Source organism: Protomyctophum bolini, assembly GCF_963924005.1.
Source record: "Protomyctophum bolini genome assembly, chromosome: 18".
Classification (NCBI taxonomy): Eukaryota; Metazoa; Chordata; class Actinopteri; order Myctophiformes; family Myctophidae; genus Protomyctophum; species Protomyctophum bolini.
This window is the reverse complement of record NC_137879.1, coordinates 6,561,576-6,576,575: the sequence shown is the minus strand read 5'-3', so window position 1 is coordinate 6,576,575 and position 15,000 is coordinate 6,561,576. Positions and strand designations below refer to the sequence as shown.

The 15,000-nt window shown below is 42.5% G+C and overlaps 1 protein-coding gene across 2 annotated transcripts in view; it reads left to right on the top strand.

Moving 5' to 3' along the window:
• The window catches only part of sncgb (synuclein, gamma b (breast cancer-specific protein 1)), a 24,156-nt gene that overhangs the window by 5,106 nt on the left and 4,050 nt on the right, over positions 1-15,000 (top strand). The window contains exons 3-6 of one of the 2 annotated variants that reach the window (XM_080789212.1): positions 8,178-8,219; positions 8,683-8,786; positions 11,283-11,315; positions 14,389-14,430. In XM_080789212.1, coding sequence (XP_080645338.1) covers positions 8,178-8,219; positions 8,683-8,786; positions 11,283-11,315; positions 14,389-14,430 — 221 coding nt within the window. The remainder of the gene's footprint in view (positions 1-8,177; positions 8,220-8,682; positions 8,787-11,282; positions 11,316-14,388; positions 14,431-15,000) is intronic. The other variant, XM_080789213.1, reaches the window with a different exon arrangement.

Here is a 15,000-nt window from a genome sequence, read left to right as displayed (position 1 = left end):
TTCAGTTCTACACAGGCAGCAGTCTCTCTGCAGTGTTGGTTGGGGTGGGAACAGCTGTAATATGTATATAGGGCTATAATAGCGCATGCGCGGTCGAAGGTCTGGAGTGTTGGCTTCACTCCCGAGAGTTATACGCTCATGTGTGTATGTAGGGTCTATTTTTGTCTTCGTTAAACCCACGCTCCGGATTTCACTCGTGTAGTGTCCGTCTGTCCGTCCGTCCGTCTGTCTACGGTCTCTGTGTGTTCGCCCGTCTGACCGCTCGTCCGTCCGTCTGTCCGTCTGTCAGGAGGCCCAGTGTGTCAGAAGCAATAAAAAAAAAACTGTAAGACAAGTGATGACGTGTGTGTGTGTTTGTGTGTGTGTGTGTGTGTGGGGGTCTGGTTCAACAAGCCAGGGAGGGCATGGAGATCAGCTGAGCACTGCAGCAATCTGCTCTCCCATAACCCCCCTGCGTGGGTGTGTCTGTGTGCGCGCACACGCACATACGTGCGTGTGTGCGCGCGTGTGTGTATTGTACACATGTGCCTGATATATGTGCACGTACGTGACGCTGCAGCAGGATTTGCCGACCAGTGCAGGATGCTGTGATATGACGAACTACCTTATACCTCCCACACAGGAGAGAGGAGAGGACAGGACAGGACAGGAGAGGACAGGACAGGACAGGAGAGGACAGGAGGGGAGGGGAGAGGAGAGGAGAGGAGAGGAGAGGAGAGGAGAGGAGAGGAGAGGAGAGGAGAGGAGGGGAGGAAAATTGCAGCCCTTATAATAAACGGAGAGAAAAATGACAGTGAGACAGAGAGCGGTGCGAGGCATGCAGGGAGGAAAGTATATTATATCATAAAATCTGTGTGCTTCCATGCAGCCCCCTGGCTGCTGCCTGAACAGATGGAGGGAGGGAGGGAGGGAGGGAGGGGGAGGGAGAGGGAGGGAGGGAGGGTGCAAGCTGGATGTGATGTGAGAGAGCATCATGCATTAAGTGTGTGTGTGTGTGTGTGTGTGTGTGTGTGGGGGGGGGGGGGGGGGTTGAGGTTAAACGGACAGGTGTACTAAAATGTTAAGGATGGATGGAGAGATGTATGAAAAATACAGCTGTGGATGATCGAGGGATGGATGGATGGAGAGAGAGAGAGAGACAGAGAGAGAGAGATGGAAGGATAGATTGACAGGATAGAGAAGAGGCATAGAGAGGGTGGTGGCTGTAATCACCCAAGTGGGGCGAGTCAATGGTCCGATCAACCAGCATTACAGACCTACAAATGGAACCACTCCATAAGGGGGTCCATACTGTATATATGTAGGCCTACTGTATAAACTCTGAGTGACACACTGAGGGCTTTTTACAGTGTATACGCTACTAGATTGCATACTTCAGCATGAAGCCTGTGTGTGCGTGCGTGCGTGCGTGCGTTCGTTCGTTCGTTCGTTCGTTCGTTCGTTCGTTCTGCAGTGCCATTTCACAGTACACTGACCCCAGTGGATATATAGTATATGTTTTATGGCTAGAAATACATTTGAAAAAATCCACCCCAATGTCAGTCTCTCGAATCGTGAGGTTCCCGGTTCGACGCCCGGCTCGCCCCCAGCCTATAATACGTGCCGCAGTGTCCCATGAGCAGGACAGCAGGATAGCCATCAGCTGGGTGAAGCTGGAAAAGCTCTGCAGGGTATACCAGAAATGACATGTATACTCTTGTGTACAGTAATCATTACTGTACACAGTAATGTCCCTAGCTGTACTCACTGTATAAGATTTGTGACAACTTAAATCTTTAACCAAGAACCAACATAATGATATTTGAATGGGGCTGAGTCATCTAGAAATTTAGCTTTTTTATTTTTATTTTTATCATTTCTCATGAAAGCAGGTAATCATATAGCTACAAATGGACACATTGGTTGTGCAGTTTGACACACCCATTTTGTCTTAGGGTGATGTCTTGCAGACGGAGATACAGCGAGCTGAGAGAAACAGCCTTGAAAAAGGACCACTTTCTTTGATGTGTGAGATTGTATAATCCGCCTCTCCCCGCACGAGAAGGAGCCTTACTTCATCGTCATGCAAGAGTATAGTGTCGTGCAAAAGTAGCCAACATAGCCAATCAATTTCTAACCTCTATTTAACCAGTAAAAACACATTGAGACTATGCGTCTCTTTTTCAAGTGGGAACTGGCCAGGCGGCAGAAATTTACATAATTACACTTCAAAGCTATACATCGTACATGTGAAGTTATACAACAGCCAATAAAAAAATCCATGGCAATGCCTCCAGAAACCTATACAACAATACTTCAAAATGGTACACTAACAATAACCGGGTACAAGACATTTTGCACACAAATACACAAAGTACATTTATGGACGGGAACCAAAATAAATAAATATGTGGCCATATGCGAAGGCTAGTACACATCCAAACGTGTTGGATTGTACATTTAAAGATGATCCTTTTAAAGGATCAAGGCCAATTTTAATCTGGCTTGCAGGTCATTCCATGACCAAAAGTTCACCATGCGCTGTGAGAGTCACAGTTAAGTGTGTCTGAGTTTCATAAATACATTGGATCCATTCGGGGAGAAAAAAAAATCTTCTTTCCATTTAGACCTGAGGCAGATTCTAAAAACAAATCCTTCTACATCAGATTGTTTTCTGAAAAAAAACAATTTTTCTCTGTCAGTCGTTCTCAAACTATTTCATGTCAAGGACCCCAGAAATTATGTGTAATTGGCCCGCCGACCCCCCCATCTGAAAATATGTTGTTCCAGACAGGTACCCCCCCCCCCCCCCCTCCCCCCTCCCCGGAAGCAAAGATTTGAGTTATAAACGTTCGCTCTGAAAGAATTTATATTCAAAGATGTGCGCCACATTTTCAATTTAGCTAAAGTATAAAATTATCCTTAAAACATCAAAAGGGGTTCCCGTCTTGAATGGAAGTAACAGTTTTGGATCTCCACATGTTCCGGCCGACACAGGGCGATGCTCAGGGCTCGATGGCGTGCTCTGAGGCCTCGATGGCGTGCTCGGAGGCCTCGATGGTGTTGAATGTCGACCCCGTAGTACAAGAAGAGTGTAGCTTCCTGCAGCTGTGCGGTTGTACGTGTGAGTGAGTGTAAAATACACCTCCAACCTAATCATTATCATACTGTGAGGAGATGTCAGACAATTTTTGCGTATAGCAGCAAAAAAAAAAAAAAAAATCAATTCACTGAAATAGGAACCAGTATTTATTTATAGCTGAAAGATGCCACTGGAGTCAAACGTATCATGTTAGAATCTTATCGTAACACTGCAGATTAATGCCCTACTTTGTCATGCAACAGCGTCTGGACGCTGGAAGCTGTGTAGATCTATGAAAATAGATAAGTCTGTCTGTGGGTTTTATAAATATTGAACCAATGAAGCTTGTTCCATTGGAACAGAGGTATACATTTTCCAAGTACTGTAACATTCTGGACGTATACAATTAGGTTTACAACCAACAACGACATTGTATAATTATTATATGAAAAAAAAAAAATATATATATATATATAGTCATGATACGAACAATTATAATAACATAGCGTTGTGAGACTGGACTTCAGCTCAGATATTCATCCGTCTTTCTTTACGTAATTACAGGACATTTCATAGACACTATACCTCTGTTTCTGCTCCGTAACATAATTCTAAATTATAATTCTATCATAAATGGAACGAGAAGACGGAAGAATGCCTGTATACTAGAGTGATGCTGATGCAACACAACAGATATATCTCACAGAGCACAGTGAGAACACAGACGCTCTCGCTCCACCTAGTGAGAGAATCGTCATCATCGCAGTGTGTGTTTGTTTGTGTGCGTGCATGTGTGTGTGTGCTTGCATGCGTGTGTGCGTGCGTGTGTGTGTGTGACAGAGAGATAATACATGTGTTTGGATCTGCTGCAGTACCCATCAGCCCAGGCACGTGTCTGCTGTGCCACAGGGAGCGTGCCGTGCCGAGTGAGCGAGCGAGCAAGCGAACGAGGGGTGGGGTGGAGAGAGGAGGAGGAGGAGGAGGAGAAGGAGGTTGGGATGAAAGTAGGAAGCGACAGGGAGAGATGAAGCAGAAAGAGAGAGAGAGAGAGAGAGAGAGGGGGGGGGGTGGGTGAATGCAATAAAGGCTGCAATAAAGGCATAATATACTGTATGGAGTACAGTATGGAGGACGCTGACACATCACACACTGCCAGTGTACAAAGAAAAAACGTGACTGATTCGAAAAGAACACAAGCCCATTATACAGTACCGTACTTCCTTGTCATATGATGGATAGTCTATACTCTCGCTAGCCAGACCGTTGCCTCCCACAGTTTTTTTTTAATGTTTCTGTCATACAGTCTGGAGCAACGGAAGCTCTGAAAATGATTAAGCGATAAAGCGGATGGTATGCATCACTCCCCACAAATGTGTGCAGCCGCAAAATTCAATTCACTGAAATAGGAACCAGTATTTATTTATAGCTGAAAGATGTTAGAATCTTATCGTAACACAGATTAATGCCCTACTTTGTCATGCAACAGCGTCTGGACGCTGGAAGCTGTAGATCTGCAATTTTCGCTAAATAGATACGTCTGTCTGTGGGTTTTATAAATATTGAACCAATGAAGCTTGTTCCATTGGAACAGAGGTACATGAATATAAATACAAAAATATCTAAGCATATTGTTGCTGTCTGGAGGAAAACACATAACCCATTTTTTTGAGGTTTGGGATTTTCTTTTTTAAAGATGTATCTTTTGGGCTTTTTGCCTTTTATTGATAGATGAACAGTAATCAGACAGGACATGGGGAGAGAGATGGGGGGGGGGGGGTGACACACAACAAAGCTCGTAAATCAATGCTATTGATCACCCTTTACGTCTGTGTGTTGTTTCAAAAATATTGAACCAATGAAAAGTAGTAAAAAGCGCTTAGGACCCTCAAATGTCTGCTAAAGCAGCTAACACCACCACCTCTCTCCCTCGCATGGAAGTGATTGGCAATATATAAAGTCAACACCAACTTCGATGAGACAGTATTGCTTTGTTTTAAAATTTTAAGGGTTTTCTTAATTTCCTGAAAAGATTATATATTTTTTAAATTTCCTGAAGTGGTTTCTTCCAGACAGCAGCCAGCGATAGGTCCATATAGCTTGCTGCTTATCAGAAATGGAAAATTTTAAGTAAAATCTAAAGACATTTAGAGACTGTGGAAAATAGTGATCTACAAGCTCACAGGACATTGCAAGCACACTGCACAGCTGCTTCCAATAATCGATTGTAATCAGGCCGGTTTGGAGTCGAGATGATATACGGTATGTGTCTGGTCAACAGCTAGTATTGTAGGCTACATTCTTATCTGTACTGTATACGTTTTATATTGTATTTGTTTTGAGAATTAATTGACACGTGGAATTGCATTTCGAGTTTGTTTGGTTAACATACAACAGCCTAACTCATCATGGGCTTGTTTGAGTTGATGAATGCAAATTATCAGAGCCTTCTATTATAGGGTTGCATCAATGAGGGGGCAGAAACTGTGCCGGTAACGTGGTCATGTAGTGACAAACGCTCATATAGACTCCAGTGCATTCAGTAAAAATCTGGTTCATTGCTTTGTCACTAAAGTCTATGTAGAAGACCTGGCCGAATGATGTGAACGGAGGTGACACAACTCTCTAATTAAAAGGCTCTGCCCATTACTAATCATTGTGGGTGGGTCTCACCTGCCACTGGTATATAAAAGGGGCTGGAGGACTTGGAGAATGCTCAGTTTGACTTGGTGGCTGACAAGAAACAACTCAAGAGCAGAGCTGCCAGTTCTTGTTTGTTTTTCTGTCCAGCTGGTGTTCATAGCTTTTTTTTTTGGCCTGCCTTATTTGTTATTGGAGTGTTTTTCACCTAGGCCTACACTGTATACAATCTTGCTCGGGACGATTGCTGTGTTTTGGAGGCAAATAAAATCTGAAAAACCTGCTGTTAACAGTGAGTGCTTACATCTGCAATATAATCTCTATTTTTGAAGATTGGTGAAAATGTTTCACATTTGTTTTTACAATGACAAGTTCAAAATATATTGCACTGCAGGTAGAAAGTGGTGTGAACTGGATTTACTCTTCCATGGTCTCTCTCCCCCCCCCCCCCCCCCCCCCCCCCCAGATTATATGAGCATTTAATCAGTCTGGGAGCATAATGGAACAAGCTCAGCACTATACTATAGGGTGTCTTGGGAGAGGTGCAGTGAATCCAATTCAAACACTTTTACAAGATGATGATATAAACTGTAGACCAGGCTATAACTGTACAAAATAACACTTCATTTATTTGTCAGACTACTTTGGCAACATTAAGTATAATGTTCCAATCAATCGCTGTGGTTTCAGTGATTAAACGGCACAGTTAGTGCATTCCTCAGTGACTCCCCTATGGTCTGTGATTACAAGTCGATCCAGAATGAACCAGATGAGCACTCAGAACCTGACTGGCCTGCAGAACCTGTCAGAACCTGACTGGCCTGCAGGGTCTCTCAGAACCAGAAGAGCACTCAGAACCTGACTGGTCTGCAGGGTTTGCATGCTCTCTCTGTATTTGGGTTTCCTCTGCATGGTGCTCCGGTTTTGTCCCGCACCAAAAACTAGAGGGTGGCACAAACATTTGACGGAAAACTAATGTGTTCTTGGAAAGTCACACCTGACAGACAGACCAACAGACAGACAGAGCTGCGTATTGGATTGGAGGCACCGCTCAAAAAGGGATATCTATACTTGCTCGGTGTGTCGCATGTTTGGTTTTTTTTAAAGATAAAGATAAGAGTGACCTTTTTTTTTTTTACTCGTCTACAATGAACAACCAAAAATAACAAGATTAAGAATCCTGAAAAGTAACAGTTTAATTTGAACATTATGAGGTTTGCACATGGACTGAGAGAATTATCCAATGTCACAACACATGCAACGATGCTGCTCCGATGCAGCAGCTCATAATGGTCAAAGGCCAAATGACTGGGCTCATCAACATGTCCGTTGATGCGTTTGTACTTGTTCAATTACCTAAAGTCCAATAAAAAGGCTGTAGACAGACACTCAATGGGACCTTAATAAATGTCATATTTAATGATTACAAAATGGGACCACGTGATATGAATATGAACAAAGCAATGCTGGATAAAAGCAGATATAACGACCTGTTATATGGCGAATCTATTGAGATTCGCTCCATATGCAGTCTGCTGGTCGCGGCGCCCCTTGACGCGGCAGGCCAGAGGTGTCATGTCTGTCCTGGAGAGCTCTGACGTGTCTCTACTTTTCCAGACAATATATAGAAATCCCTCTTGTCTCTCTGTGACCTTAATAAGCACAGCTAGTGTGCACACTCTTTTAAGTAATGGTTGATGCTCCAAAGGTCTACTTTGTACCATGACCGTACACAGACAAACGTGTCTGTGAAAACGACTTGCGCTTGTCCGTGACACATTTTCTTTTCATGTTCTTATTTTGATCATGAGACCCAATTACAGAATGTCAAGTCTCCAGGTTTTCTTCAGAATATAATATAGTGTCACATAATATTATGTGACACTATGGCATAATTCGGAATCCATTAATCCAATGAGTAGCCTACTAGTGGTTCTCAAATGTTTTATTTGCAAGGAACCTCTTAACTCTGAGAGTGTATACAAAAAAACTACAAATGGAACCAAATTGACCCGTAAGGCTTCCATTTTGTACAATCTCAGAGTGTGTTTCTTGTAATGTTATTTTCCACTCATTTTGTTTGTCGGTGACAAAACGTTAACCCATTCTGACCTGAGATCAGATTCATACGAGGTTTCCCACTGGACACACACTGGTCTGATTAACCCATTCTGACCTGAGATCAGATTCTAAAAATGTCAGTCGTTCTTCGATTTTTCAAAAATAGCAGACCCGAGTGGCGCGCTATGAGCTTGTAGATCTGCTATTTTTCAATAGCTAAAGCATAACATGATGCTAACACCAAAACGGGTTCCCGTTCAGAATGGGTTAATTGTGTCAAATGTCCAAACCCCTGCAAAGTGAAAATGAGGAACCTCCCCACCCCACTGGGATCAATAATAAAGTAATTGCAGGTTTTGGTCCAGAAGAATTGTTCATATTATGTGATTCACAATTTCTCATGTGTTCTCTCCCTCAGGCAACAAGACAAAGGAAGGAGCAATGGCAGGAGTAAACACAGGTAAGCTAAGGCGCGCTCGTGTGTGTGTGTGTGTGTGTGTGTCCAGTGTGCACGTGCGTCGTGCGTGCGCTAGTGTGTACTGTGTGTTGTATGTACGGTATATGTCACGATTGAAAAACCAATAAATAAATGACGTCTCGGAGGTATATAGGAGTGCGATGTACGATTCTGTCCCTATCGGTGTCGAACTCGGACGGCGCTGAGTCGACTGAAGGTGGCGTCGCAACGCTCGGCACTGCGACTCGTTCGCCCTAAGCTCTCTCTCTGTCTGCGGTGCCAGTGCACCTATTTCAATCTGACTGGTTGTCCAATCGTACCGTTTCTGAATTAAAATAACCGTTTTACGGGCTGATATTTTTGTGTGTTTGCTCAGTAACACGTAAATACTCTAAAACGTATTTTCTGTTTCTTGCAACTTGTTGTGATTCGATGTGATTTGATGCTCCTCCTGTGTGTTTTCCAGTGGCCAACAGGACCACCGACCAGGCCAACATCGTTGGGGAAGGAGGCGTGGCGCCCGACATGTCACAGGCAGGCGTAGAGGGGGTTGAGAACGTAGCCAGTCAGGTCAGTACAACACGGGAGTGTGTGTGTGTGTGATGTACTTTTTATACATACCGTATACAGTAGATCTGATCATCTTTTTACAATTAGTGTTGGAACAGTACAGTAGTTCCAACCTCTAGCATTCGGAGATTGTGGAACAGTTAGTTGTCTGGCTACGCGAGACTACTCTGACTCAGACATATAACCATAAACAAACCCAATATGCCCATATTTATATAGGCATGTGGAGATCCGGTTGTCCAGAGCCATGCACATAGATACAGTAATACAGTATGGTCATGTGCAAACTGCATGTTGGACCGGCCCACTTCAAACTTGGCTCACGCATCGGCAAGGACTCCAGGATATTCGGGTTGCGATCCAACCAATGTGCCCATATATATGGCCATGTCAATTAACAGGGTATAGGCATATAATGATAATGATAATGAATTTATTTATATGTAGCACATTTCAAGACATAGTCACAAAGTGCTTTACATAACAGGATAAAAACAACAACAACAACGTAGTCACAGCTACAACAATATATCAATAAGTGGACAACATAGAAGCATATACACACAAAAATAGAGTATGCAAAAGGAAAATTAAGAGAGAGCCTTAACGTAAAGGTGGGTTTTTTAAAAAGGGATTTAAAACATGACACAGATTTAGCAAGTCTTAAATGAATAGGTAGGGCGTTCCATAGTTTGGGATGTAAAATCAATGATATCGGGAATATCCATATGTGGGCACAAAAAGGACACAGAGACAGACGGGTACTGTGACAAAGCCACTGACACTATGACTCAGACATACTAGTGGGTTCTGCGGCGTGACGTAGGGCCACCCGGATGTCTAGCTTTGAAACATTACAAGAACACCTTAAATTGTGAGCTTTTCGGTCAGATATTTTACAGTATGTAGGCCTAAACACTCATACTACAAAGTATATAAAATAGGGATTAAATGGTTACTTTAGACTTTAAATAATTAATTTCTGTAATATCAGATAAACCAAATAAACCTAATATCACCCATTCAAATATCAGTATCTGTTCCAGAAATTCCATGTCAGTCGAGGATTAATGCACTACCCACACAGCCACAAGATGGCGTCTTTTTCCCTCAATTCCAGTACTGTACCATCTGTGCTGTAAAGTAGTATTACTATTATAAATACCTCTATATGGGTAGTATCATGGCACGTGTGCTTTAATCCAGCTCCATCAATACACGCTATATGGGTAAAATGATATCATTGTCCTTAAGGTGAACTGTATTGTCCCATATTACTAAGGACATCTGGCCTGTGCTGTGAAACAGTGAGAGACAAACCCTGTACAAAATAAATCATTCAAATAAGTAAAATATGACAAGGTGGTTCCAAAAGCAAATAAAACGGACACACAAATAAAATAGAAAGGGTTCCTCCAAAGTGTCTGTCCTGGCCTCCTTCTTTTACTTACAGTATTTTGACATTGATTTTGTCAATCTATTTATCTGTTATGGATAAATGAACAGTCTTGCACAACCAGTGTGAACATGACTTTGTGAGATTTAGCTTTATTTTATTTTATTTGAACTGGGTTCAAACTATATATAAGGTCTTGAAGGGGATTGCTATTCCCCTAAGGGATTGTAAAACACGGCAATGACATTCAATGACATTCTAATAATTTGAATCCTGTTTTTACAGGGGATGTAGGTTATATTTTTTAGCAGTCATTGCTATAGTGTTTGCTCAGTAACAAACACAAGAGCTGCACAGACTTATACCGAACAAACACTATAGAAATAATTAATATAGTATTATCAGAATATAGACCTTTAACCCATTAAGACCTGAGACTAGATTCTAATGTCTTCTAAATCATGACAGTTTTCTGAAAACACCTGTTTCTATGTCAAGGACCCCTAGAAATAGAATTATATGTATTTATTTGGCCACCAAACCCAATCTGAAAATGTTGTACCAGGGACCCCCCAGAATCAAATATGGAGTTAAAAAAAACATTTGCTGTGAAAGCATATATATTGAAAGATTTGCACATGTTTTCATGATTTTTCAAAAGATTGTAGATCTGCTATTTGTCAACAGAAAAAAGCTATAAGGTGACACAGATGCGTCCTCAGGTCTAAATAGGTTAACTTTGTTACGAAATAAAAAAACACCCCCCTTTTAAAGGCATGGTATGTAACTTTGCCCTGTGTTTAGATACAAACGATACATTGTCTTATTTGTTTTGTTGTTTTACCAAACTAAACAATGATGGGTAAAAACATTTATATATTTTGTTATACGTATTAAACACAGGGCAAACTCACACACATTTTGATGTGATACGTTTTAGCTTCTGCTTTGTGTATATTTGATGTTTGTGATGTCATAATTATTGTGGTGGTCCATCTTGTCTCGTTCTGTGCCGTTGTTGTTGTTGTTGTTGTTTTGCTAATCATTTTGTTGTGTGTTCATTTGTTTGTTTGTTTGTCTCTTCTGTGTTGTCCTGATAGGAGCAGGAGCCCGTATACGAGCCCGTATATGAGGTGCCTATTATACTGTACAGACTTTGTCAGACTGTATACTGTAGGTCATAGTTTGGCAGGGCATGGCGGTGGCTGGTTCACCCAGGAGTTAAAGACTTACCTTGCATGTTAGCAATAGCAACCTAACCTATGGCTATTGTGGTGAATGCACACCAAACTAAGTGAGCGTCATAGTAGGGACAATATGAGATAATCATAAACACAATTCATATTGTTGCTTCTTGTGTTCACTCACAGTAGGGCTGTCCTGCAATTAACGAAGTCCATAACCCTGCAGCCTACCCTAAACAAAGTCAATCTTTTTTCCGGCTTCGCCAGAGTTCACTTTGAGAGTTGCCTGCACATCTGTGCACATGTGTCCGGGTAGCTCAGTCGGTAGAGCTCTAGCCTTTAGACCACAATGTTCTGGGTTAGATCCCAGGAACAGTCAACTCGGTCTCAGTGTATGAGTTGCATGGGTTGGGTAAATGAGTTGTACAGTGTACGTACGTACTGGGCGCAATCCATCTTCCATGCACGGTATCTGGTGACATTTACACAATACAATGTGAGTCAAAGTACGTCAGAGGTTGATGTAAATAAACAGCAGAGATCCAAGTGGTAAGATCACCACCGAATTATAGAGTAATATTAATCGACTATAATATTGGATAAAAGCCTTCACCAAATGTAGAATAGTAGTTTATAGAGAATAACAAATAAATAAATAAAAAGGTACTATATGGCTGGCACTTCACACAGACGCTCACTCATTGGTGTGGTCTAAAAAATAAATAAACAATTTAGAAACATTCTCAAGTTCCATGTCTAACCTTGATACCCTTCTCTGTCAGGTGGTGGTAATGTACGTATTCACCCTCCCCTGCATTCCCTGGTATAATGGATGAGCTACAGAATACTACATCCATAGCATGCACCAATATAGCTTATACTGTAGCTTTTATGTCACGCTATATACTAGGGTAGCCTCTGTACTCAGGAAATGTATAAATGTAGATATAGTCACAGACACACACACACACATCAGTACCATGCACTGCAACGTTGGGAACGGGAGAACAGGGACGTGCAGAGAGTGGGGCTAAAATCCCGCAAGAGGGCACTTTTGGAGAAAACATTTCAGATCTACAAGCTCACAACGTGTCGCGCTGAGACGCGCTGAGAGCTTGTAGATCAGCTATTTTCGAGGCGCAAACCCCAGCACTCTTTAGCCATAGAGATGCGGCGTATACGACATGGATTTCTAAACAAATTTGTTCAACGCAAAACACTGTGTTCATAAGTTCAGGAGACTTCGGGGGGACAAAGAAACAATTCTCCTGAAGGCTACCTTTCCGGGCATGGCATGGAAAGGAGAGGAGAGGGCATTTGCATTTCTTTCACCATAGCAAACGCTACATTCGTGGTCTGGTAGAGGGGCAGTTGTTTTACAGACGGGTGAAAGGGCCCTTTGTTGTCTATGTGTGCACGCCGCTGCGGGAGCATGTCTACATCCCGTCAGCCCTCAACCGTCCTAACCTCAACACCACCAACCCTAACAACACCAAACATAGGGATGACGGGGGGGTGACCCCTAGGGGAACTATACAGCTTTAATTAGGATGCAGAGCATCGTCAGGAGCATGACATATAGTGTACAAGTTGATGCACCCTGCTTCACACAACACTAATCTCTTACTCATCATGAAAATGGCTGCTAGAAATCGCTATACACTCTTACCAAATAAAACGTTGTGATATTAACCCATTCTGACCGGGAACCCGTTTCGGTGTTGGCACCATGTTATGCTTTAGCTATTGAAAAATAGCAGATCTACAAGCTCATAGCGCGCCACCGAGTGGCGCGCTACGAGCTTGTAGGTCTGCTATTTTTGAAAAATCGAAGAGCAACTGACATTTTTAGAATCTGATCTCAGGTTAGAATGGGTTAATCAGACCCAGTGTGTGTCCAGTGGAAACCTCGTGTGAATCTGATCTCAGGTCAGAATGGGTTAACTCATTTCATATGCAGCCCGAAAAGGCCTTAATTGTGCACTCCTACAAGGACAGGTGCGTCGGAGCCGGCAACCAAATGCGAATCATGAGAAGAAAAGGGTCCCGCACACTGCCTTTCACTGATAGAGCAGATACCAACGTTTCAGTCTAAACGACCTTCATCAGGCATCTGATCTATCTATGAGATACCTGACGAAGGTCGTTTAGACCGAAACCTTGTCATCTAATAAAACTTTCTTCTCATATGCAGTCCCTATAAAAGGTTATAGGGACTCATTGCAACATTTTATTATTGGACCAAAAGCCACTGCCGTCAGCCTTTGTGCATTGCATTCTTCAATGCACATTGTAATGCACTTTGGATAAAGGTGCAATGCACTGAGAATACACCATTATAAATTTGACCTTTTTTTAGAGGCCAAATGCTGCATGGTGCGAGCTGTATATTACCTTTACGTCAGCATTGTATGCAGTAAAACCTTCTTTGTTCAGAGTGTGGCATGGACTGCAGTCCTCCTGCTTAATGGGACATGTCACCCTTTTTGCTAAAATATATATCTTAATGACGTTTAGAAGATGCAGATGCAGGTCTTTATGTGTGTAATATGTGGTTTTAGATTTTTATCAGTGAGCCCAGTGTCTCTGATGTCATCGCTGGACACTGGGCTCACATCCTCCCTGGACTGCAATTCCCATAATGCTTTGGTGCTCTGCTCCTCCTTGTGGATATAGGGAGAGGGCTGTCTTACTGGGACAACATAACGTAACTTGGCCTCACTGCTAAAAATCTAAAATATCTAAAACCACATATTACACACACACACCCAGGAAAGTGTTCTAAATCTTCTAAACGTCATTAAAATACATATTATTTAGCAAAAAAAGGGTGAAGTTTCCCTTGAATTCCCATTAATGAAGCATAAAGCTTTAGCACAGTAGAGTAGATCGATGCCCGAGGAAGTTATACTACACAGTCTCCGCTGCACGACATTCTGAAACAAAATGTTCTTTTCCTCCATCCCATCCTCGACCAAATTAACTCCGCCTGATTCTCATGTCGACCTTTGTGTGTCCTCAGGGGGAATACGGAGGCATGGAGCAGGGAGGTGAAGGAGGAGAGGTAAGGATTCTTTTATAGCCGTTTATAGTTCCCGTCACGGCATATTATCCCATTCTGAACGGGAACCCATTTTGGTGTTAGCATCATGTTATGCTTTAGCTATTGAAAAATAGCAGATCTACAAGCTCATAGCGCGCCACCGAGTGGCGCGCTACGAGCTTGTAGGTCTGCTATTTTTGAAAAATCAAAGAGCGACTGACATTTTTAAAATCTGATCTCGGGTCAGAATGGGTTCATCAGAACAGCATGTGTCCAGTGGAAACCTTGTATGAATCTGATCTCAGGTCAGAATGGGTTATGGAAAGGGAACTGATGAAACGGCGTGTCAAAGCAATGACAAAGGACACGCGCATCAATGGGAACATAATACAATCTGCACACACACACACTCACACACACCGTACAGTATGGTGCTCCCATTGTGGAATATATGTATTGTGTATTGTACTGTGGTAATGTCCTGTACTGTACATTACTGTAGGTAGTGTACTGTGGTAATGCGAGAAGCCGAAAGGAATTGATGTCGCATGCAGTGTGTTGGAACTTGGAGGTGCAAATGTTGACCTTTCT